The 22,591-nt window shown below is 49.5% G+C and overlaps 2 protein-coding genes across 3 annotated transcripts in view; both read left to right on the top strand.

Moving 5' to 3' along the window:
* Positions 1 to 22,591, top strand: part of LOC144138100 (uncharacterized) — a gene marked incomplete in the record, with an annotated part of 108,405 nt that overhangs the window by 6,401 nt on the left and 79,413 nt on the right.
* On the top strand, positions 3,288 to 12,575 carry LOC144138097 (uncharacterized). 2 transcript variants are annotated; one of them, XM_077670189.1, is made up of 6 exons: positions 3,288 to 3,543; positions 5,243 to 5,404; positions 7,794 to 7,946; positions 9,187 to 9,303; positions 11,759 to 11,793; positions 12,023 to 12,575. In XM_077670189.1, the coding sequence occupies exons 1-4, from the start codon at positions 3,537 to 3,539 to the stop codon at positions 9,297 to 9,299; spliced, it is 435 nt and encodes a 144-aa protein (XP_077526315.1). In that variant the 5' UTR covers positions 3,288 to 3,536; the 3' UTR covers positions 9,300 to 9,303; positions 11,759 to 11,793; positions 12,023 to 12,575. The 2 variants fall into 2 exon arrangements, with proteins under 2 accessions (XP_077526315.1, XP_077526314.1); XM_077670188.1 differs by lacking the exon at positions 11,759 to 11,793 and having other exon boundaries at positions 3,299 to 3,543.

Genomic DNA, 22,591 nt, shown 5'->3' with positions numbered 1-22,591 from the left:
CTTTCCCTAAAATACTGTCTCGTTGGTCGCGCGTCGACATCGCAATGCAGCCAAGCCATGCGAGAACGCCAAATGCTGTGCAGACCTAACAACATGACACTGTCAAATGGTACACCATCCCAGTCGAAAATGTCAACAGGAATACGACAGAAACCCAACAAGAATTCCTGTCGTACGACACAATTTCTGTAGTTACGACAGAATTCCTGTCGTTACGACAAAGTTTTCTGTTGTTACGACACACATTTCTGTCGTAACGACAGAGTCAATCTTCTCAACGACAAACATTCCTGTAGTCCCAACAGAACTACCTGTCGTCACGACAGCCATCATGCTGTCGTGACATAGCCAGCTGTCGTGACGTCTGTCGTTACTACAAGACTACGACAAAAATGCTGTAGTAGCAAAGCTGGCTGTCGTGACGACAGAATCTTGTAGTAACTACAGAGGCATAAATGCTGTCGTGACGTCTGTAGTTGCAACAGGACCACGACAAAAATGCTGTAGTAGCAAAGCCGGCTGTCGTGACGGCAGATTCTTGTCGTCACTACAGATGCGGCTGCCGTGGCAAAATATGTCGCGATACATGAATCTGTCTACACAACAGCCAACAGTCGAACAAGATAATTCTGTCGTGAGGACAGCTTTGCAACTGCAGTTGCAAAGCTGTTATGTGGTTATTTCTTGCGATGAAAGAGAATATTTTTACCACTTTCCTGCTCACAGAATCAACGACGAAATGAAACTTCCAATTTTAAAGCCGGGGACGTACGCGGGAGCAGAATTGAGTTTACTATTTTGCTCGCTGTAACACGACGACTAACAAAATAAAACACACAATATCGCCCTAAACCCGACACCGCAACTCACAGCCAATAAAAAAATAAAAAGGTGCGAACGCCCAAGAAGTTTCTTTCCATAAAAACCAAATTGTACGTGAGAAAAAAAGCTGAAACCAAACTCCACACCTACCACATCGTGGCAGCAGGCGAACAGGTGAAGCACCAATGACAAAACTAAAAGAGAATCAATAAAGCAGCCACAATAAAGTCCTAACCACATGGACGCGAAATCACGCGTCGCGCGATCGTCGGCGTCGTTCGGCGTCAACGCGCGGGCCCTCAGGAGAGGGCGAGCAACCGCATGAGACCGGCGAAGTCGCGCGCCAGTAGCTGCGTCAGCGGGCGTTGCTGGACGTCAATTGCCATCCTGTTGAAGTCGTTTATGAGCAGTTATTATCGATTATTGAACTGCAATTATCAAGACTTTAGCTTTAGCAAAAAAGAAAATCACTTGGCATATTTATTCATTGCTATATAGGTATGTTGGCAATGTATCTCGAGTCATCATGGTCAAGTCTGAACAAAATAAGATAGGATGATAAACGAAGACGCACCTCGCAAAACTGCTTTAGTTGCTTCTTGATTTAACCTGCATGTTATGTGCCTAATGCAGGTGCATGAATTCAAAGTGCAAGCAAAACAAATTTCAGCGCTGCCTTGGTACTGAGGTTACCGTCGAACGTCATGTGTACGTTAAAAGGCAAGGTACTCTGGCACCCTGACTGTACCCTGTAAAAAAAAAAAAAAACTGATCAAACCCTCGCCGAAAAAAAAAAAGGGCTTTTTGAGGATTCGAACCACGGACTTCAAAACGAAAGTCCGACACCCAACCCCTCGACCACACAAGGAGACAGGGAGGCACAGAGAATTCGGTGTACCAAACGAGGCTGCCCACAAACAGTGTCGGATGTGTTTTGTTTTGGTCGTGTTTGAGAGACTTGAGCAGTGGTAACGCTTGTTTCTTGCGCACCGATCTTGGAGCCGAGGACGATAATGCTAGTGCTACGAGCGATGTAACCACAGGTCCCTCATTTGAGTCAAGAAAAGCTATCGCACATCACCGATCAGCGCAAGCCACGGGAGCTACGAATGGAAGGGAATGCGCCGCTAGAATTCTGGCGTTGATAACGCTTGCTCGTCACGCACCGATCTTGCAGACAAGCCACATTATGCTTATACTGGATGCGATGTAGCCAGAGCTCCCTTATTTAAATCTCAGATCCCCGATCTCCCCGTTGAAAGCCGAACAAGCCACAAATGGATAAGCGCTTGCGAACAGAAATAGCTGGCAATTTGTCTCAAGGCAACCGATTACCGCAAGTTAAAAATAAATCGATTGTTTTCTGCTGAAAGGAATGCCCCCAAACCACGCGAAGACGGACGCTGTCGCCCGCTTTCCGATGCTCTCTCGCGCTGCGTCGACGCCGATATCTGGCGAGCGTAGACATCGGCGTCGCTCGGGCGTCAGCTCGCGTAGCCGTGCATTTCTGGCGACGACGTCGACGCGAGAAAACGCAGAAAGTGCTCTGCATGTGGTTGGGCCTTAAACCTTAAAGCAGCCCCGACCACTGCAAAAAGAAAAGAGAATCAGCGCACATACTATGTAGCCGAGCACAGTGCAGAAACACGGTGCAGAAAATGATGTGTGTGCTATGGTGTGACTGTGAGACTGTGATAACACATGAAAGAACCGTGCTGAAGTTGGAAGCTGCTATCACTGGTTAATACAGTGCTAATTTTTATCAAGAGGTTTGTAACCCGCTAATAAATTATGTTCATTATTACAACCAAAATGATTGAGTTTTCATGTATCGCTTCATCGGCTTCATCTTCTGGCATCAACCAACGCCGCCTATATAGGCCGACTGAAGCCGTAGCCAGCCGTAGCCGCAGCCCTCACTGTTGCAACCATGGAGGAAGAAAAAGTTAGGAGACGGCGCCGCCGGAGAAACGTGAAGCCTATACATAAAAAGTAAAATCGAAGTCGGCCCAGGCGTCACTGCACCACGTGACCCCACCGCACCGCCTCTGTATGGGCCGCCGCGCTCTTCAATTTCGTCTGCTCGAAACTGCTCTGCGGCCCGTTGTCGCGAAGCCTGCTATATGTTGTTGTTTTTTTTCCCCACGGCTTTTGTCTTCCGCACGTACGCGGCACTCCTGCCCGCACACGGGCATGAGATCGCCGAGCAGACAAATGCAGGAAGGACGGGGAACAGCTACCGCCAACGAAACACGAGAGATGCCCCGGAGTCGGAGACCGCCGCCGCCGCCGGCCCACCCGACCTTGGAGGGCCGACTGCGGCGGCTTGAGAAAGGGAAACGGCGGAGGGAACGGCTTCAACGGACCTGGGCTTGCGAAGGCTAGCTGCGTGACGTAATGCCGTCTCCTAACTTTTTTTTCCTCCATGGTTGCAACACACCATACAACACACATGGCAACGCACATTACGCCGCGTTTCTTTTCTTGCGCTGGTCGATCGTTGTCGTATGCACGTAGTGTGACCGTGTAACAAAGCGAAACCGTGTAACGTTTTCGTTCAGTATGTTTTGGAAGGTAGAAGAGAAGTCGTTGGGCCTACGGACGAGCGTAGTTTTTTTGTGGTGGACGTCGACGACTACGAGCGTGGCGTGGGAAGTGTTTTGGCTCGGCGACAGCGAGACGCGGGAAGATTATTCGACGGCACCATCGTTCACATGACCGGTAAGTGTTCTTACCCTTAAATTGTGCATAACAGTGTCTGAGCGCTCTTTAGCAGTTTTACATCTGCCACTACCGCAGAAAGTAAGGAATGAATATCGGCATGCCGGCTGTGCCGTCGGAAGGCGCGGAGATCCGCTTCACAGTATATGGCGCCGACGCCGAAGAAAATGGCTCGTATTACCACCTTGCACATTTTCCACGTAACACGCTCTATTCAGGACTGTGCTGGCTACCAGTTAGTCGGGTTAGGAATTCATCTGCATTGTTCGTGTCGGCGTCGAGTAGTCGCCAAGCCACATTCTCACGTACAGTCGGCAAAAGGCTTTAACGCGCGAGCGGCGTGCTCCGGAGTGCGCGGGAGACACGTAGTGATAACGCCTGGTTTAAGATAGGTAGAATGTGTGCATGCGAGGCCCGTATCAGCGCGATGGCTGTGTCCCTCCTCGCTGCACCCGTCGCCTTGGCTTCCACGCCTTCTTTTACCGTAATAAGCGCTGTGTGCCTGCGCTGCCGGGCCGGAAAACAAAACTGGAGATTACCCGCCTTAACGCTCGTTGTGCGAGTTTTTCGTCTGCGTTAGCCTTGGCGCACAGCTGTTCATTGCGTTATCGTTCCGCCAATAGCTGCATGAGTCCCTTGAGCGCCACTGTCCGGTTTCAGGGCTCGGCTTTGCATGTCACTCTGACGGGCTCACGCCACAATACTCAGTGCACTGTGCAAGCGATCACGGCCCGATATCTAGTTACTAGTTATCGTGTGTAGTAGGTGTTTTTTGTATTGCGCATATTTGCATTCCTTCCCACCTGCAATGTTCCCATGTATGTGTCACTTCAAGTGACTTTTTTTTGCACATTCTCTTCTTTTTCTCTTTATTTGCTGTTCCGTTCTTTCAAAGTTCATTCAAAGTTTGATGTTCCCTTACAGTTCTGTCGCGACACTCACCCTTTGTTACCCCCCTTACACAATGCCCTGCAACAAGGGCCTGTAAGGTATTTTTAAATAATAATAATAATAATAATACTATAAAACACCGGCAGCGATGCGTTTTCTGCTATTGTCGTTCGTTGTCTCGCATACAGGAAAACACTCCTGTCTAAATTGTGTAGGGCACCGCAAAAAAAGCGTTGCGCGTAGTTAAACGCAGCCAACGCTCTACTACCAATCGCTCATTTCCGCTATTGTTTCCCGGCCCGGCAGTGCAGGCAGCACTTCTCACGACGAAAGAAGGTACGGAATTGAAGGCGACGGGCACAGCGACAAGGGAAAGAACCGTCGCGCTGATGCGGGTCGCGCATGCTCGCATTCTACCGGTGTCAAACCAGGCGTTCTCACTAGGTGTCTCGCGCGCAGTCTAGAGCACGCCGCTCGCGCGTTATAGACAAGCCTTTTGCCGACAGTACGAGCTTCGAAATCGTGGTTTTTCTGTGAAGGCCGTCTTGACAGCAGCCACTGCAGTAATGTTATTTGTAAATGCTCTTATCGAACATGACGCACATAAATGCCAAGGCGCTAGAATAGCCACCGCTTTCAGGTATGTTTATTAGGGGAAGTCAATATTTGCATGAAAGTTGACCTCATAACTATCATTAAACACGTGTAAAATGACACTGAAGTGTGCTTGTTGCTCTAAATAGGTGTCATTATGGTGGACGAGGCTCGGAACAAGTATGGCATGTTATCTCTTGACCTCTCATTGCAGACAGACAAAAAAACTGCGAAGGCAGAGAAAAGATCAGCGAAGGTCGACATCATTCTTCGAGCTGCGGCAAGGGACCAAGACCCTGTAGCAGTTTTAAGGAAGAGGGTCGTGGAATTGGAGGCCGAGATGCGGGGGCTGCGATCACTCAACATGGAGTGGCCGGCAAGTTCTTTTCACCAGTGCGTAAACAATGCTCCATCTGTGTGCATGGCTTCTTATCACTATTATGAGCTAAGCAACGTACCAGATACTGCAGTTGCTATCATGCTTAGTTGGCTGTAATGTCAACTGTTGCAGGAAGGTTTCACTTCCTCAAACATGTGGCATTACCATCTAAGGAGCCTACAGCCTGATTGAACAGGTTCCTTTCTTTGGGTGGGTGAAAACAAAACTGCCCTGCAGCACGACCTTGTCACGTGGCTTCTATACGAAGATTTTGAGCTATTGGTTTATCTAGTTGCTAGCCATGGCCTTTTTGCAGGCACTGCATAAATTACTGCCCGTTGAAAGTGCTTTACTCGCTGTAAAGGATTTTGACAATGAGATTGTTTGGAAGAGAAGGCCTAGTAAAAAAAAAATTCATAAAACTGCAATTCCAGTGAAAGTGCAGGAACACGGCAATGCTGTTTTATGTTTTGTAGCAGACTTGCTAACAATGTGACTATGAGTGGGCAACACAACTTATTGCTCTATATTTTTCATACAGCCCCAACCCTAAAAGTGACTTGTTAAGTCTCATAAAAGGACAATCTGCACCTATGTAGAATGACTTGTTTGCGATTTTGTGCGTGCTGAGAATGGTATTGACCAAACTTTAAATTCCTTTAAAAGCGGAGCAATTTATTAAAGGCTGTGGCTAACGTTCCGTCCAGACGGAACGATATACAAGTGCTAAAGTTCCGTTGAGACGGAACGGGGCGCTGCGGGTTATGCTTCCGTCCAGACGGAATACGTCTGAGCGCTTAGCGTTCGCCGGCGTGAAATTTGTACAGTTCCGTCTAGGTGAAAGGAAAACCGGCTGATTAGACGACGTGCTCCGTCTTCAGATTTGGTGTACGCGTTGTGCTTCGGATAATGGCAGTATTGTACCGGGTTCGATTCCCCCCGGACATGCTTGTTTTTTTTTTTGTTTTTTTTTTTTTTTTTTTTCCCTTTGCGTGGTTGAGCCAGCGTTTTGCAACAGTTAACTTCTTGCCCACTTTGCAATTGACGCGGGGAGAGCAGTCGGTCTTGATTTCGCACTCAACCGGCTGCTCCGCTACCGCTCAATAGAGCCAAGGCCGACGTGTCCATCGCCAGAGTTCCGATCACCTCTAGTTCGTAATGCTGATTCGTAACGGTGACTCTAGCTAGTCAATGAGCAGAAGTGGTTTGACCGGTAGGGTAAAAATCTACAAAACTCAAGACAGGCGATCGGACGGAGCATTTTCTGCCCGCGAAAATGCGCCACGCACGCCACAGGCACGCTGACGCTGCAGCGGAACCACTGGTACGCTGCGACCGGCGCGGCCAGTGGCAGGAACATGGCGGCGGCTTCGGCCGCGAAGTGGTGTAGGGAAACTATGGTGTCGGGAGCACGAGTGACCGCTCAAAATGCCGCTCAAGACATGCACGAAGTTGCTTGAGCGGTAAAGGAGCTTATAATTTTGGGCGAGAACGGTACTACAAAACATCATCCGCACAGCTAGTGAAAGCGCCCATGCAGTATCTGCCGGGGTGGTGGCCTAAAATCTCTGGCGGTCTATGCTGGCGGAGCCAGCCGGCTGAGTCGAGCGCTTCGAAACTGCCGCCATGAGGCGCGTGCCTCCCCAATGGCGCAAGTCGCAGGCTCCTCCCACTGCCGCGCGCGACGCGCGTCATTTTCTGAGTGAGGCAGCTAGAAGACGCGGGCGTCAAAAAAAAAAACCCCGCTTCACAACAAGCAGCGAGGGCAGTCGTTCTTGATATTTACCCAGCTGAATGAACCGCTTCCGCTCATTGACTAGCCAGAAGAACCGTTAATTAGTAATCACCATTACGAACTAGAGGAGATCGGAACTCTGGCGATGGACACGTCGGCCTTGGCTCTATTGTGCGGTAGCGGAGCAGCCGGTTGAGTGCGAAATCAAGACTGACTGCTCTCACCGCGTCAATTGTAAAGTGGGCAAGAAGTTAGCTGTTGCATAACGCTGGCGCAACCATGCAAAAAAAAAAAAAGAAAAACCAAGCATGTCCGGGGGGAATCGAACCCGGTACAATACTGCCATTATCCAAGGAGCAACCCCTACACCACATCTGAAGGTGGAGCAGGGCGTCTAATCAGCCGGTTTTGCTTTCGTCCGGACGGAACTGTACAAATTTCACGCCGGCTCCGTCGGGACGGAACGCTAAGCTCTCAGTTGTATTCCGTCTGGAGGGAAGGATAACCCGCAGTGCCCTGTTCCGTCTGGACGGAACTTTAGCACTTGTATATCGTTCCGTCTGGACGGAACGCTAGCCACATCCTTTATTAAAACTGATTGCCTGTACTGCGTATTGTTTTAAGAGTGCAACACTTTTTCATGTGACTCAGGCACCTCTCCAGGGAGTGAAAAGAGTGGACATGGCCTGCAGCTCCCTGCCAGCATGAGCCCTGCAGAACCACCAGCACCCGACACCAGCTGCGCCAGCACGAGCCTGGCCGCACTACCAGCACGAGCCCTCTATGGCGCTGGCTGTGAAGAAAGTAGGTGTTTAACGCTTTCTTTCTGTTAGTCCCAGAACTTGGCTTGTTTTTGCTACTGTAGAAAGTAATCGTTTTGTAAAACATGGGGTATGTTCGCCAAACAGGGTCACGTAAGACAACTCCAAAGCGGCGGACTGCTGTGCAGCTACAACAAGCATAGTGTGCCCAGTACCAACAGCAGTGCTCATCAAATTTCTATGCTTATGTGTATTTTGTACTTTTATTGTTTCTCGCACCATTCGTACTGCTGTAAAATGAATATGCATTGCATTTATGCGCAAATAGCTCATTTGGAAAGCTTGCAAGCCGTACCTAATTTGTGTTTGCTTTGGCCGGCCTCAGCCAATCGCACAGCTGGGCACATAGGATATCTAGGTTCTGTTGCGGGAAATGAGCTAGTGGGTTGCATGGCCATTCCCTTTTTCCTTACTTATATAGCTTATTTGGGGATGAAAGTGGTGTCACTATGATTTTAACGTGGAAATCTTTCGAATGAACTAAACTTGTGATGTGTCTGCATGGCCCCTTTAGCTGAAAGTTTTACAAGCTGGCATATACTTTTGGAGAGAAGTTTTATGAGTGTAATGTTATGCTCTGCAGTAATATAAATGAGAAAAGCACCACTTTTTTAGCACGGGGAGCATTCGTTTTACTGCGAAACAGTCTGTGTTTCAAACCCCCCCCCCCCCCCCCCTTCGGGTTTTATTCCAGTGAAGCCATTTTCTGCTCTTGTCGTTTTTGCTAAGCACACACATATAAGCGGTTGCTGGTTTACGCGTGCACATGTGGGAACCAGAGGAAGGAGGGTAGGTCGTGCATGCAAAACTATAGGTTTCACACCCTCTTACATGTGGAGCCTTACACATGGATGTCGAACAGCCAAATGCGACCTGTCTGGTGTCTTCACTGGTCGAGCAAATTGGGTTGTGTGCTACGCACACAGTAAGGGAAACAGACAGCCCCATGTTTGTTTGCTAGAATAACGCTCGAGTCTGTCCAAGTTTAATTCAGTAAAACGACTGGTAAGTATGCTGCCTTGCAAATTATGAACAAACGTGGTTTGTTTCGTGCACTTCGTCGACTGCGCCCGGCTTCGCAGCTCATCTATGTGGAGCCATTGTGTTTCGTTCTATGAAATGGCAGAGGTTAAAAACACAGTTTTGGCAGTCTAATTTGCAGTCTTTTTACGTTGTTTGCCATTGTCTTGCATTACATGTATTGTTTTGTTCTATTGATGCAGATCCCTTCTGGCACTACCTGCAGATGAAGGGCTGCGAACCAGGGGACATGAGCAAGCGACACATGCTGCTAGTGAGATATCTAGCACGAGGGTCCGTGGATCTGCACCAATAAGAAGGTACATGTTTACTAATTTGGTTGCTGGAAACCTAGGCCAGTGTCTCTGCTGTTTTAAAGGGACCCTGCAGCACTTGCCATCGACTACTCGGAATGTAGTTTGGGGTAAAGTCTATTGTCCTAGAAATCGCCCTTCCAAGAATTATGAAAAGCCCTTTACTGTCACCGAAACTATGCACGATTAGAAATCGCGCATAGTTGTTCTCTCTCAACTCGACTGCGGACAACGCAACGAAAGCTGTGTGCTCTCTCCTGGAGAGGGGGGCGGCTTGCAGCGTTCTCTTCGGCGTCCTTGGACATATCATAGGCTGGGGAGTATTCTCTGCAACGTGGGGGAGGGGGGGAGTCAATTCTGGTTTGGTGCCACAAAAAAGCAGGCATGGCTGCCTGCTTGCAAGCGCGCGCTCAGGCTGGTAGAGCGTTTTTGAAGCAATAAGCAATTGTTGCCTAGTGGTCTCGTTGAAAGGAGAGTATTGAGTTTTTCACTCAAACTCCGTGCGCACTCAGCAAAAGAAATACCAAACTGCGCGTGCATGTTTAGGCATAGAAGAGATTGGTACACAGCGCCGATGACGGCGAATCCTCACAAGAAATGTGAGAAATGAGTCGCAAAGTTGACCAGCGACAGCCAATTGAACAGCCATGGCCGCAATGACGTCATTTAGGCCATGCCAAGAGCGAAGAGTGCGCGGTTGGTTTTTCCCCGTCTTTCGCGATTTGTGTGCTCACCGCTTCACATGGACTGGTAATATTTGGCTCAGGTATTCCTGGCAGTGTAATCTAAACATTGTGCAGGTTTACTGGCACTGTTTAAAGTGTTCCAGGGTCCTTTTAATCCAAAATGGTCAGTTACTGAAACAGAGGCATTTTTGATTGTCTGCATTGATAGTTTGTTTGTCTAAATTGACACGGCAACTACGCACCTTGACTGAGAAGACTGCAGTTCACGCTGCGCGCAAATTTTGCATTAGGGAGTATCGGCACTTTTTCTTTTTAATGTGTTTCATTTGCTGAACTTTTATCGTTGCTTAACTTTACTTAGAGATTTATGAGCTGGCTTATATATAACTCTTTGGGGAAAGTTTTACGAGTATGATGTCACACTGTAGTAATTTAACTCTCGTTAGCACTGGAAAATTGACCGATTTTTAGGGGTCCAAGAAAAAATTTTTTTCTGCAAAATCATTGGTAAGAACTAATTAAGATAAAAAAAATTACCACGCGTGGTGCCCGTGCCATGCGGTGAAGTCCAACCTGCGTTTCAACATGGGCAATTTTGGGTGGTTCCCTGGAAGAAATCTGGCGATTTGACATTATCAGAGGCACCAATGTGTCCCCGTGTGACGTAAAAACATTTTGTCAGTGACTGACTGCATTTACAGCCAGCACAGTATTCGGGACAAGCACGCGATGCGGAAAAACATGCATGGAGTTGAAAACGTAACTCCGTGGTTGATGCTTGTTGACGTTCACTGTCAGTTATCGCTAAAAACAAACTTGCGGTTTATCATCACCTTCTGACTCGCTGTTGTAGCCTTGCTTACAGAAATGCGGTGCAATGCGCTAAAATCGTGCCCCGCAAACTTTGCCCAAGTAGCTGTTGTGCGATAATAAAGATCAGCACTGTGAGCCTCATGCATTGCAGCGCACCTAACATTTTTGAAATGAAACAGTACAAAAGGTATTGGAGACTCCATCCGAATAGACATTTCAATTAAGGAGCAGTACTAGACCTCTGGAGATACCCTTGTATGGAAACGAAACTGGCAGGCGGACAGCTGGGGGTGTGTAAAGCCGGTTTGAGATTCTCTTTTCGTCGGAACTGATATCTGGTGACTGGGCGTTATCTTTTGACTTGCATCGGAAGTTCTTATTGCAGAAAACGTTTTAGGGTGGGGGGGAAATCAGGAGTGGCATGCTTTTTTTTTGTGAGGATGTTTAGCGGATGCTCAAGGCACCATGGCAGGTAGGCTTGAAGTTGAGTAACTGCAGAGTAACGCTAAATATGAATTTCGCGATGCAGAAACAAAACCAAAACTGTTGTTAACTGTTTGAATGGTCCTGTGGTAAGTAGAACTACAACACAACTAAGAACAATGTGCGCAAAGGCAATAAGACTGCCTAAAATCGTGAAGTAACTTTGCAAATGGGCACTGCTTGATATTTTCAGCCGATTTCAGGGGTTATTACTGTGTGACTGCAAACCTGACGTTTAAAAATTATCATCTGATTCACCCTTCATGCCCTGATAATAAAAAACCAAACGCTGATGCAGAGTACCTACGGTTGGCATGCATTGTTCTTTAGTAGCAGTGACGCGCAAAGACCACTCCCCTTTCTGCACCCATGTGATGCAAATGCATGTCAAAAATCACGTTTTTGTTGAAAAATGAAAACAAAACTGATTTTGAAAGGACATTTTCTGAGCTAAGTCCTAATGGCTTGACTTGTTCCAGAATTGCCAGGAACGCTGTGGAAAGGGGCTTGCAAGGTATCGTTTAAATTGAACGTTTTTGAATAGGCACAGTAATGTGAAAAGCACTTTATCAGCAATAGAGAGCACTTCTTATTGCTCAGCATGCAGAAGCGTGTTTAGCTTTTATAAAATGGCGCAGTTTAAGGACACAGTATTAGCAGTATGATTTTCAGTCTTTTGTGCTGCCTGTCATTGTCTTGCATCAATGTTCGTTTTTTTTTTTTTTTTTTTTCTATCGATGCAGGTTCCTTCTGGCATTACCTCCAAGTGAAGGTCTGCGAGCAAGCTGAAATGCACAAGCGCCGCAAGCTTCTGGCTAGATATCTCGCGCAGAATTTCGCTGATCTGCGCCGATAGGAGGTACATGGGCTTATTTGCCAATTTGGCTGGTGTGAACACCAGAGCCAGTGTCTCTACCGTTTTAATAGTAAACAGTCATTGTGAGAAATGGCGGCATTTTTAATGGTGGATGTAATTTGCAATGTCGTTTTTGTGCTTCATGAGGTGTGCATTGATAGTTTTTTTGTGGCTTTCTGCAGCTGTACAATTCATTAGTGGCAGCCTGTAGCTATTGGTGGTTTTCCCTGGGAATGTAGTGTATTTACTATAAGGTTTTTGCAGCTTCAGACAACTTTGCAGCGTTAGAATTGCGCGGATCATCCATAATGTGTGTAGTTAGGGACGGTGCACTTTCAGCCTTCGGCAAGCCAATTCTAATGGTACTTGTACTTGTTTTTTCGAGCCTGGAGCTGTGTGTGCATGAAGGAAACTAAAATAAAATTTTTGTATTCTCTTCAGTTTGCCTGTGCATGGGCTCGTGGCATATTTGGGCTGTCTTAACTGTTCACTTACAGTGGACAGCCCAAATACAGTGCTAGGCTGGATTCAAAAATACTGATATTTGCTGCAACAGAATTGTTATGAATGCATTGTGCGACAGGTCAGGACTGCAAGACGCCAGGAATACATAACACAGCATCAGGACTTCGACAAGACAGGCATGATTCTCGCAGTAGAGCATCAGAACTGTGACATACTACAGGATTACTACAGGACTACGACATACTACAAGATCACTACAGGATTACTACAGGGCTACGACATACTACAGGATCACTACAGGTTTACTACAGGACTATGGCATACTACAGGATCACTACAGGACTACAACACACGATAAAACAACAAAATTGCTACAGGAATACTACACACGACAAATGTCAGAATGACGACACAACACGACGACTGTACGACAAGACTACGACTGTACGACACGCAAAAATACGACAAACGACGTACTACAGAAATTTTTCTGTTGTCATTTTCGACTGGGATCCTCTCTATCAATGCACAAAAAACGAATACCGTGTGGACTAAGTGGAAAATCTTTCTGGAGTGACCGTTGGAGGACATCCCAAAGGAACACTGCGGCCCAACAATGAAGAAAAACATGCTCCACAGTTTCGGGTTGTTTGCAAATGGGGCAGTCGGTTCCCCATGGAACCGAGAGCCCCCTTTCATTCATCCAAGTAGCGACTGAAAGTGTACCCGTGTGCAATTTAAAAAAGAAAGTCTTTGCCCCAGGTGACACTTCCATTCGCTTGACTCAATTTTTAACACATCTTGTCCTGGACCATTGCTGTACAGAGCTCTATACAGTGGCACTGGGAAGACTACGTCACATACATCCTTATATAATTTTTTCCTAGTTACACTGGCCAGATATTGCATCGAAAAACGCGTTGTTAAAAATCGGAATGACAAAACACTTTCTTTAAAATATCCATGGACACCACCTGGCATGCAACTTGAAGAAACCACAAATTCTGGCAAAGCACGCATTAACCGAACTTGGATTACAGTGCGTAGAAAAGGGTCCTGTACATCGCGTAGAAATAAAAATCGATTTACGAGTTGCGGTACATACAGATGAGTCAGTCCTAATCCGCCTTCACGGATTCGCCGAAACAAATTCGTCCTACTGCTCCTTTCCCACGTGGACCCCCACACAAAAACAGCAAATACGCGATGCAGCTTCTGGACATTCAAACGCGAACAATGCAGCACTTGCATAACGAACCATAGCTTTGCCACGAAGAAAATATTACAAGTCGTGGCTCTCGCGAACACTGACAGCCCAGTTGCTTTCATTTTTTCCGCTTTCTCTTTCAGTGATTGCACCTGCCCCCGCCAGTAGGGCTCACTGTCGCGATAGTATTCCAGAGGGGTTCCCAAGTACTTTACTGGGGTGGTTACCCAAGCTACATTAGCAAAGATCGCTGGCGTTGACCTCCATTCACCGTGCCAAAACCCCAGGCATTTTCCCCAATTTACCAGACTCCCCGTGACCTCCCCCAAATGCTTCACTGTTTCCACGGCGAACATCACGCTTTCTTTGTTCGAGCAAACAACGGCAATGTCGTCAGCATAGGCGAGAAGTTTGACCTCTGTCTCCTGTAATTTAAATCCGCTTATTTTAGCACTATGAATGATGCTGAGGCACAGCGCTTCTATGTATACACAAAACAATAAAGGACTTAGGGGGCAACCCTGGCGCACCGAACGCTGCACCTCGATGACCGCTCCCAATTCCTTATTCACTATCAACCGTGTAGTGCAGTTCCGGTACGCCATCGCCACTCCCCGTACAATGACAGAACCAAGGTTGATGTGCTCTAAAACATAAAACAGGATCTTGTGGGAGACGCAGTCAAAGGCTTTCTCCAGGTCGAGCTGGAGAATCGCCACGCCCGAGCCCATTGCATCGCAACATTCCAGTACGCTCCTCGCCTTGTGGATATTCGTAAATATGTTACGACCCCTGATGCCACACGTCTGATGTGGACCTACAATTTTCTGGATTACCATTTGTAACCTTTTCCCCAGAACCTTCATAAAAATTTTGTAATCAACGTTTGTCAGTGAGATTGGTCGGTATGCTTTAACATCCCTTAATTTTTGCCTGTCGTCTGTTTTCGGAATTAGTATTGTATGGGAGGTAGAAAAAGATGGAGGAAGCGCTTCAATTTCGTAGCCTTGATTGTACATGTCGGCAAGAACAGGAGATATCAAAGATTTCAGATGTTTATAGAACGCCGCACTAAGCCCGTCAGGACCTGGTGACTTGCCCGGATTCAGGTTTTCGATGGCACACTTAACTTCCTCGGCCGAGAAGGGTTGTTCGAGCCATTCCTTTGTTTCGTCATCCAAGCGTGGCAACGCACCGATAAAATCTCGCTTGTATTTTTCTATGTCGGTTTCTCTGCACGCGAACAGTGCCTTATAGTAATCGAAAAATGCGCGTTCCACTTCCTCTTTTTCCGAAGTTACATAACTGTTGGTTTCGATTTCTTTAATCATATTCCGCCGGGCTTGCGTCTTTTCTATTCCTAACGCCCGTTTTGTGGGTGCCTCCCCGAACGTCCAATGTTCCGCCCTCGCCCGTACTAGCGCTCCGCGATAGCGGTCTTGGTCAATGACTTCGAGTTTGTGCTTAATCTGCCCTATGTCGCCTTTGAACATTCCTGGATTTTTGTTCTCCAACGCAATCAACTTTTGTAGGTTCGCTCGCAAAAGGTTTTCTTTTCTTTTTTCCTCATATTTTATACAGCTAGACCTTTCTATGGCTTTTATTTTAACGTCTTGCTTATACAGCTCCCACTTCTCCCCGATTTTACCGTTGTGGCCTTCAGCTATTTCCGTAATTTTTTCTACTACAAAACCCATGAACATTTCGTCATGTAACAGCTTTTCATTCAGTTTCCACAGATCCCACGAGAAAGGGGTGTTCTGTTTTTTCCTACCCAGTCTGCATTTAACCAAACAGTGGTCCGAGAAAGAAATCGGCTGTACATCATAGCCATGACATTGTTGGATTAAATTTAGCGAAAAATAAAACCTATCTAGCCGTGCGTGGCTGCACCCCTGAAAATGTGTGAATCTCACGTCTCTCGTACCCTCAAGGCATTCCCCGACATCAATCAAGCCGAATTCGTCAACTATCTCAGCTAGCAGACTAGTGCTAGCGTCTCTGTAGGTGGTTTCGCTTGCTTTATCACGGCTCGACAGTACACAGTTAAAATCCCCCAATAACATAAGCCGCCTTTCGGTGTTTAAGTGTTGCTTGAGGCTATCAAAAAAATCTAACCTGGCCTCCAATGCATTTGGCGCGTACACACAAATAATTCTGTACTCGACAGAGTTGCACTGGCAATCGCACACAACAAGGCGGCCAGCAAGACATGCTGTGACCGTTTGCATTTCCAGACCCGGCAACTTCTTTACGAGCAACACACAACCCGCCGACGTCCCCACAGCGTGACTTACAGAAGCGTATTAACTCGACGTGAAACGGCGCACCATGCCCTCGGTCTCTTCCTCTCCGTCCACCTTCGTCTCCTGAACTGCTAGCACATCGATGTCCTGATCGATTAAAAGGCGATATACCTGGCTTTGTTTTCTCTTTGAAGCCAGACCCCGGACGTTTAATGTTGCTACATTCAGGGACCCTTCCATTTCGCCTCCCTTTAAATATTAGAGACCGCCGGCATGGTGCTCGCCCTTTCGCGTCCGCGTTTCGCTAGACGCTGCCCTCCTCCGCCGTGGAGACAGGGGGTGGCTGCTGCGTCGACGGCGTTGCTGGTGCCGGTTGCTGCGTTGCCGGCGTTCCTGGGCGTCCGCGTCTCTTCACGACACTGGGACGCGGTTTCACAGAGGAAGAGCGTCGCCCCGGGTTAGTTTTCAGCGGCGGCTCTTCGCTGGTGGCCATGGCTCCATCTTCCTCTCCCTCGTCCGTCTTGTCAAGGCCGCGCTTGCCGTTGTTCCCAGCGCTTGCTTGCCCGCCTGCCTCCATGGTCTCATCCTCACTTGATTCGGACTCAACTTCAGTGGGCTGTTGGTTTTCTCCACTGGAATCGCAGTAACACACGCTGCCACCTCCTCCTGTTTCTTTGGCTCCGTGTCTTGGGACGGACTTGCAGGGGTCGCCTCCACCTTTTCCAGGTTTCCCGTGCCTTGTGCTGCTGCTTCCGCCTCGGCCACGTCCATCAAGTGCTCTGAAAACTCTTCTCTACCCGCAGGCCCCGTCACGTTGGCGTAAGTGCGGACGCAATCCGCGTCTGCATGGCCGAACCGACGGCATTTCGAGCAGCGAGGCACCTTGCAGTCACGGCGAACGTGACCAGTCCCTTGGCAGCGCAAACATTGCATGGGCCTGCCTGGCGCCACCAAGAGGGCCAACTCGCCTGCGACCCTGATTTGATGCGGCAAATCTTCCACCGTCAACCCGGCCTTGAGCTTGAGCGTTACCGCCCGCGTCGTGGACCCCTTGTCCTGCACTCCATGCACGCGCCATCTTTCCTTGCTGACTTCAATGACCTTGCCATAAGAAGCAAGGGCGGTACGCACGTCCTCGTCTTCAACGCCGTGCAGCAGCCAGTGAAGCTTAAGCCTGACCTGCTGGTCCTGCGGATCCACGACGAGGCACCGGCGTCCCTTCACTTCCTGCTCGCCGGCCGCCAGCATCTTATTTGTAGCCTCGGCACTTTTGAAGGTCACCGCCCACACGTGGTTGATCTGGTACGCCCCCAACGCTATCACGTCGGAGAGCATACCAACACGTGCGAGCATGTCTCTGAAGTCCTCGACGCGGAACGGTCTGGCTTTCACGTCCCCGTGTAGAAACACCGTATTCAACACGATACGTCCTGTCGGCAGTTGGGGCAAAATAACTTGGTACTTGTCATCGCCGTTCACTTCAATCCTGTTACCGCGGCCAGACTGAGCCGCAAACGCCGCTCCAAGGGAGCTCATGATTCCGCGTCCGCACGCTACGGTGGCCGGAAGTGGAATGAATAAGCCACGGACGCGACGCTGATATCGGTGTCAGAACGCGCCTTATATCTTTAACGCACTCAAACTACGTCGTCAGCGGCGTGCGTTGGCGACTCAGCGGCGTTATAGCGGCTTGATAACTGCGTGGTGTACACGTGATACTACAAACCCGATGGAAGAGATGGAAGAGAAGGCGGCGAGGCGGTGGGCTGCGGGGGCCGAGCGCAAGCGCCGCAAGCGGGCCGACAACCGTGCATTCGCACTTTCACATTCTCCCCCTCGGGGAAATGCGGGGGAATTTTTTGGGCTCAGTTACGTCTTTTCATTTCGCCACCCGCTTATAACAATTATTGGTTATAACGATGGGATTTCCTTGGCACTTGGATATTGTTATAAGTGGACTAGACTGTATAACCAGCAGCACCCGCGTCCAATTAGTTAGGAACGTCCGTTGGGTTGGTTTATACGACAATAAGCGAAAAAAGAGGCTGCCAAGAACGACGCATACCAAACTGCGCAGTAAGCCGCCGGCGCGTGCGAGATCCCGCTCGCGCTGTTCCGTGCTGGGGGCGTGCGAGCACTGCGAAGGCGGGAAATTTGAATTGCATTGCGCAAAACTCCGTTAAATTCATCAAGAGGGGATGGGGGTGAACAGCGTGATGGGTGGTAGCAGTAAGGGTAACGCCTTGTTGGTAACGCCTTGTTGGCGTTGACCATGAACGAGTAACGACTTGTTGGCGTTACTCGTTCGCGGTCACAATATCTAGCGGCTGCCGGAATCAGGCGGCGCACACAGATAACGGACCCAAGTAGGGCTCCACGGCGTAACGGACCCGAACAGGCTTCGAAAAGCAAGCGCTTTGTACAGACATAACCGTTCGAGGTTCCTGAACCGCTGGCTTTTGTCATACATCTCCTCAAAGAAAAGCACAAAGAAAACTGCAGGTACATTTGAGGCGAAATCTGTGTATATAACCGGCAGCCCCCGCGTCCATTTAGTTAGGAACGCTTGTTGGGTTGGTTTTTACGGTAGTAAGCGAAAAAGTAGCCGCCAAAAACGATGGGTTCCAAACTGTACATTAAGGCGCCGGCCCGGGCTGGATGAAAGCAAGCACATAATGAACAGAACTCCCCGCTCGCGCTGTTCCAGGCAGGAGGCGCGCCAGCGCTGCGGAGGCGGGAAATTTGAATTGCATGAACAAACCTCCGTCCGTTCAATTCATCAGGAGAGGAGTGAGACAGGTCGGCGAAGAGCGTGATGGGTGGTTGCAGCGAGCGGATAACAGCGCCACAGCCCATTATGACGAATCACTGCTCCGCACTACCGACAGCTTTCACGTTGAGTGGAACGGCTTTAATTTTTCCGTGAACCTTGAACGAGATAGCCGCCAGAGGGCCGACACAGGCGCCCGCGCCTCGTTTAGACTCCCGCTTTTTGCCCTAATAAACGCGATCACTCGGCGTGCTCGCGATAGCCACCACCAACGATTGACTCCTAACCATCTCAAGAACCGACGGACACCACGCTTGACCCACTCCGACCATCAGCAGCGACACAAGCCAACCGCAAAATCTGCCCGCATCGCCGCCGCTGCTGGTCCTACCTTCCAGGCTAAGCACGAACGGCTGCTCTCCAGCCATGGCGCAGCAAGGAGAACACCTGCCGCGCCCACCGCCACGACGTCGAAACACGTACTACACGTGTTACCCGCCGCCTCCGCCGAGATGGAAACAGGCTCCGACTCCCATAGTGCGCCTACGCCTTCCGACGCCGACATCAGACTCCCGCCGCCAAGCAGCAACACGCCGCCCGCCACCTCAACCGAAGAAGAGGCCGCTCACCACATGGACTACGACCACCTCAGCAGCCGGACGTTCCCCCGCTCAAACCCTTGGATGGAGGTCATCTACGCACGCCGCAAGAAGCCGCCAACATCTACGCCCACGCCACCCCCTGCCACCGAAACGCCTCCAAAAGCGGTGCGTACCATACCACCACCCCGCTTCCCGCCGACCCACTACCGTACTATCATCCACCCCCTTGATGGCCTCTGTGTCGACGACGGGTCTACAAGCGACCTAGCACGAGGCCTCGCTACTACAAGTAACATACCAGATCCGAGCTTCCGTATCCTCGTCATCCTCCAAGCGCAACCCAACATCAACCTCGTCGTGGCTTCCACCTGGCCGACCGGCTCACCTGGCCGACCGGCTCTCCAGAAAAATTAGCAGTGCCTTAGCTCTGCTATGTCAGGATGCACGTAGCGTGAGCTAAGGTTCAGCAATTCAATTCAATCTAGCCCAGTCCAGTCACTGCTCCTAGCGCATGCGCAGCACGGCTCTCCGGGAGCCACGCGAAACGGCTATCAAGCGGCTACGGAGCAGCGTCAGACTTGGCTACTGCGCAACGGAGGCGCACAGCTGGGCACGCGCCGGCGCCAGTGCGTCTGCCGCGGCTATGAAGTCACTCATCTCGAATGCGCAGACCGACGAATGTGCAGACCCAATTCTATGGATTGATTTCCAATCAAATCCAATCCAATTCAATCCAATCCAATGCTCCTCGCGCTTGCTCAGCACGGCCTGCAGTGTTCACGCGAAACTGCTCAACCTCGGCCAGTGTAGCTTACGCTACAATAACTAACCCTCCGTCAGACCACCTACGCCGCCAACGCCTAATTGAAGCCCCCGCCAGGCACTGCAAGGGGCGTGATTCATGGAATCCCTGAAGGCCTCACTCAAGAGCAACAGCAACCAACCGCCCCTCCTCATCCACGCCCGCATTAGGGCAAAACCAGATCAGCGCGCCTCACTTTCGACGGGACCCGCATTCCTTACTATATCAACTTCGATTGTGAAATGATCCGCTGCCGACCTTACCGTCGCGCCCTCCAGGCCTGCACATGTTGCGGCGACATCGGGCACCGCCAAGATGTCTACCCGCGTACCAATAAGCCACGGTGACACAGCTGCGGCGCTCCCGATCCAACACCGCACCACACCTGTACTCCCCGCTGCCAGTTGAGCGACAGAGCCCACCCAACGGCCCTCCGCGACTGCTCCAAGCGCTACCGACCCACTCCTCCACCATCCAAGAAAAGGTTCGCTTGTGTCTGGCCCAAGTGATGCAGCATCTTATTTTGTGTCTTTTCTTGAAGTTGACGCTTTCATGCGACTCCGCCCTCCCTTCTCTGAGGACGGCATCATCGAACGTGTCACCGAGATCGTCAATCCTCGAATGGCCCGATCCCGAATATCGCGCCAAGGAAGCGGTGGCGAAACGTCAGCGAGTGGCAGAAGATCCGGAGTTACGAGCTCGCGTACATTGTGCATACATTTAATGACCGTTCATTGCTCGTAGGGAGGGCCAACGACTTCACCACGCAGAAAACTTGACCGAGTCTCCAAGCATAACCAAACGTAGCCGAATCAGGAATATACATGAGGCCGCCAGCTCCGCTGTTTTCCAGCCTTGCACCACTAGCACAAGCTGCTGCAATTTTCTTTTCTGGAATTTCAGCTTTATCTCTCTCAAAATGGGTAGCATTCATGATGAATATTGTTACTTCTCCAGAACATGAGCATTTCCGAAAGAACCCACGATCTAACGCCCGAACGACAAACAAAACAAGACAAAAAGCCGCATCTTTCCACTTTTTTTTTTCGCGCCGGCTGGATGGACGCAAGACAGCACGAAACTACCCTTTCATCGGGGGTGTAGACGCCGCGCTGAAGCACGCCAGAACGGGCAACCAAGCCAAGAGCGAACGCGGTTGACTGTCAAGGTCAACACCCCATAGTTAACAAGGATGCTAATAGTGTCAACATTCAATGACCACTTTTGTGGTATGAGTCTAGTAGTGAGAGCAGTAGGAGAAAAGTTACGTCACTGAACTGCATCATGCACGGGGTCTAATAAGGCGCATTTTAGCTGATAAATTTGCAAGAAAAAGGGCGGGAATAACGCGTGCAGCCTTCTAACAAAGACGGTGTCGGCTCCAAACTTGGCGTCCCTATCTTGGCACGGTGCCAAGAGGCTTTCGGCGAGCGCAAAAGCACCTGGCAAAGGCGTTTGCATGGAAACGGGCGAGCTCGAGTTCCGGAAGTGATGGTCCGATAAACCGGAAGGGCGCACCAAAGGATAATCACGGTAGACGCTGGCACTAGCCACGCGGTGATGTCTGATCGTTCAACGACCTAAGGGGCGTTTTGCTCCCCACGATTGCCGCAACTTTGAACTTGTCGCGGTAAGTCTTGTGCATTTATTTACTAAGCATCCCAGTAAACGCAGCGAAGTTGTAGGTTCGCAAATTTAGCGTTTGTGCGGGCTCTTTAAATGCTTGTCGGCGTTCACTTTCATTCCGCGTCCGTGCATCTCACGGTAAGAACGGGAGTTGCTCATGTGGGATGTCCCTCCGTCGAAGCGACGGACCTGGGCGTCAAAGCGCGTTTTTTTTTTTCTAAAGATTGGGCTTTAATGCGTGACATCGTCTGCTCTTTCTCGCGCAGTTTGTTTACAGTCGCTGTAGTAGTTTAGAACCAAATAAAGCCCGAACTATCACGGAAACGACTCGTGTTTCGTTGGAAATACTCGTGTAACGTATTCTTAGAGCAGCGCGGATTACAGAACCGGTTGCGGGGACAAGGCTCAGGGGAAACTTCGTTGTTGTCATGTTGTAGCCGAACGTAGTCCTCGCTACATTTTCTTTTTACTCTTTGTCGCGCTATTTTGTAACAATCACAGTAGGCTGCGATGTGAGACTACGATTATCGCGTTAAATATGTTAGCTGCAACTGCTTTAAAGCATATTTCCCATCCGCAGGGACTTGGTAGTATGGAAGCATGGAACGCGTTGGGAAACGTGTCAAATTGAACGCTCTGTTACCTTTCCTAAAGCCCATCCATACTATTCCGTAACCGCTCCTCCATACCCCTTCATAAAGTGGCCGTGGCCGCGCTGGAGGGGCTAGTGCAGAGCCA

This window comes from Haemaphysalis longicornis, unplaced genomic scaffold (genome assembly GCF_048455015.1).
Source record: "Haemaphysalis longicornis isolate Haplotype H1 unplaced genomic scaffold, Haemaphysalis longicornis Haplotype H1 scaffold_5, whole genome shotgun sequence".
Taxonomy (NCBI): domain Eukaryota; kingdom Metazoa; phylum Arthropoda; class Arachnida; order Ixodida; family Ixodidae; genus Haemaphysalis; species Haemaphysalis longicornis.
Note: the sequence above shows the minus strand (reverse complement) of the source record. Positions and strands in the feature narration are given on the sequence as shown.

Excerpts from the sequence above, each read along its gene's own strand:
- LOC144138097 (XM_077670189.1), top strand. Across the intron at positions 5,405-7,793 it reads CACTCAACATGGAGTGGCCG|GCACCTCTCCAGGGAGTGAA; the intron begins GCAAGTTCTTTT and ends CATGTGACTCAG. Across the intron at positions 7,947-9,186 it reads TGGCGCTGGCTGTGAAGAAA|ATCCCTTCTGGCACTACCTG; the intron begins GTAGGTGTTTAA and ends CTATTGATGCAG.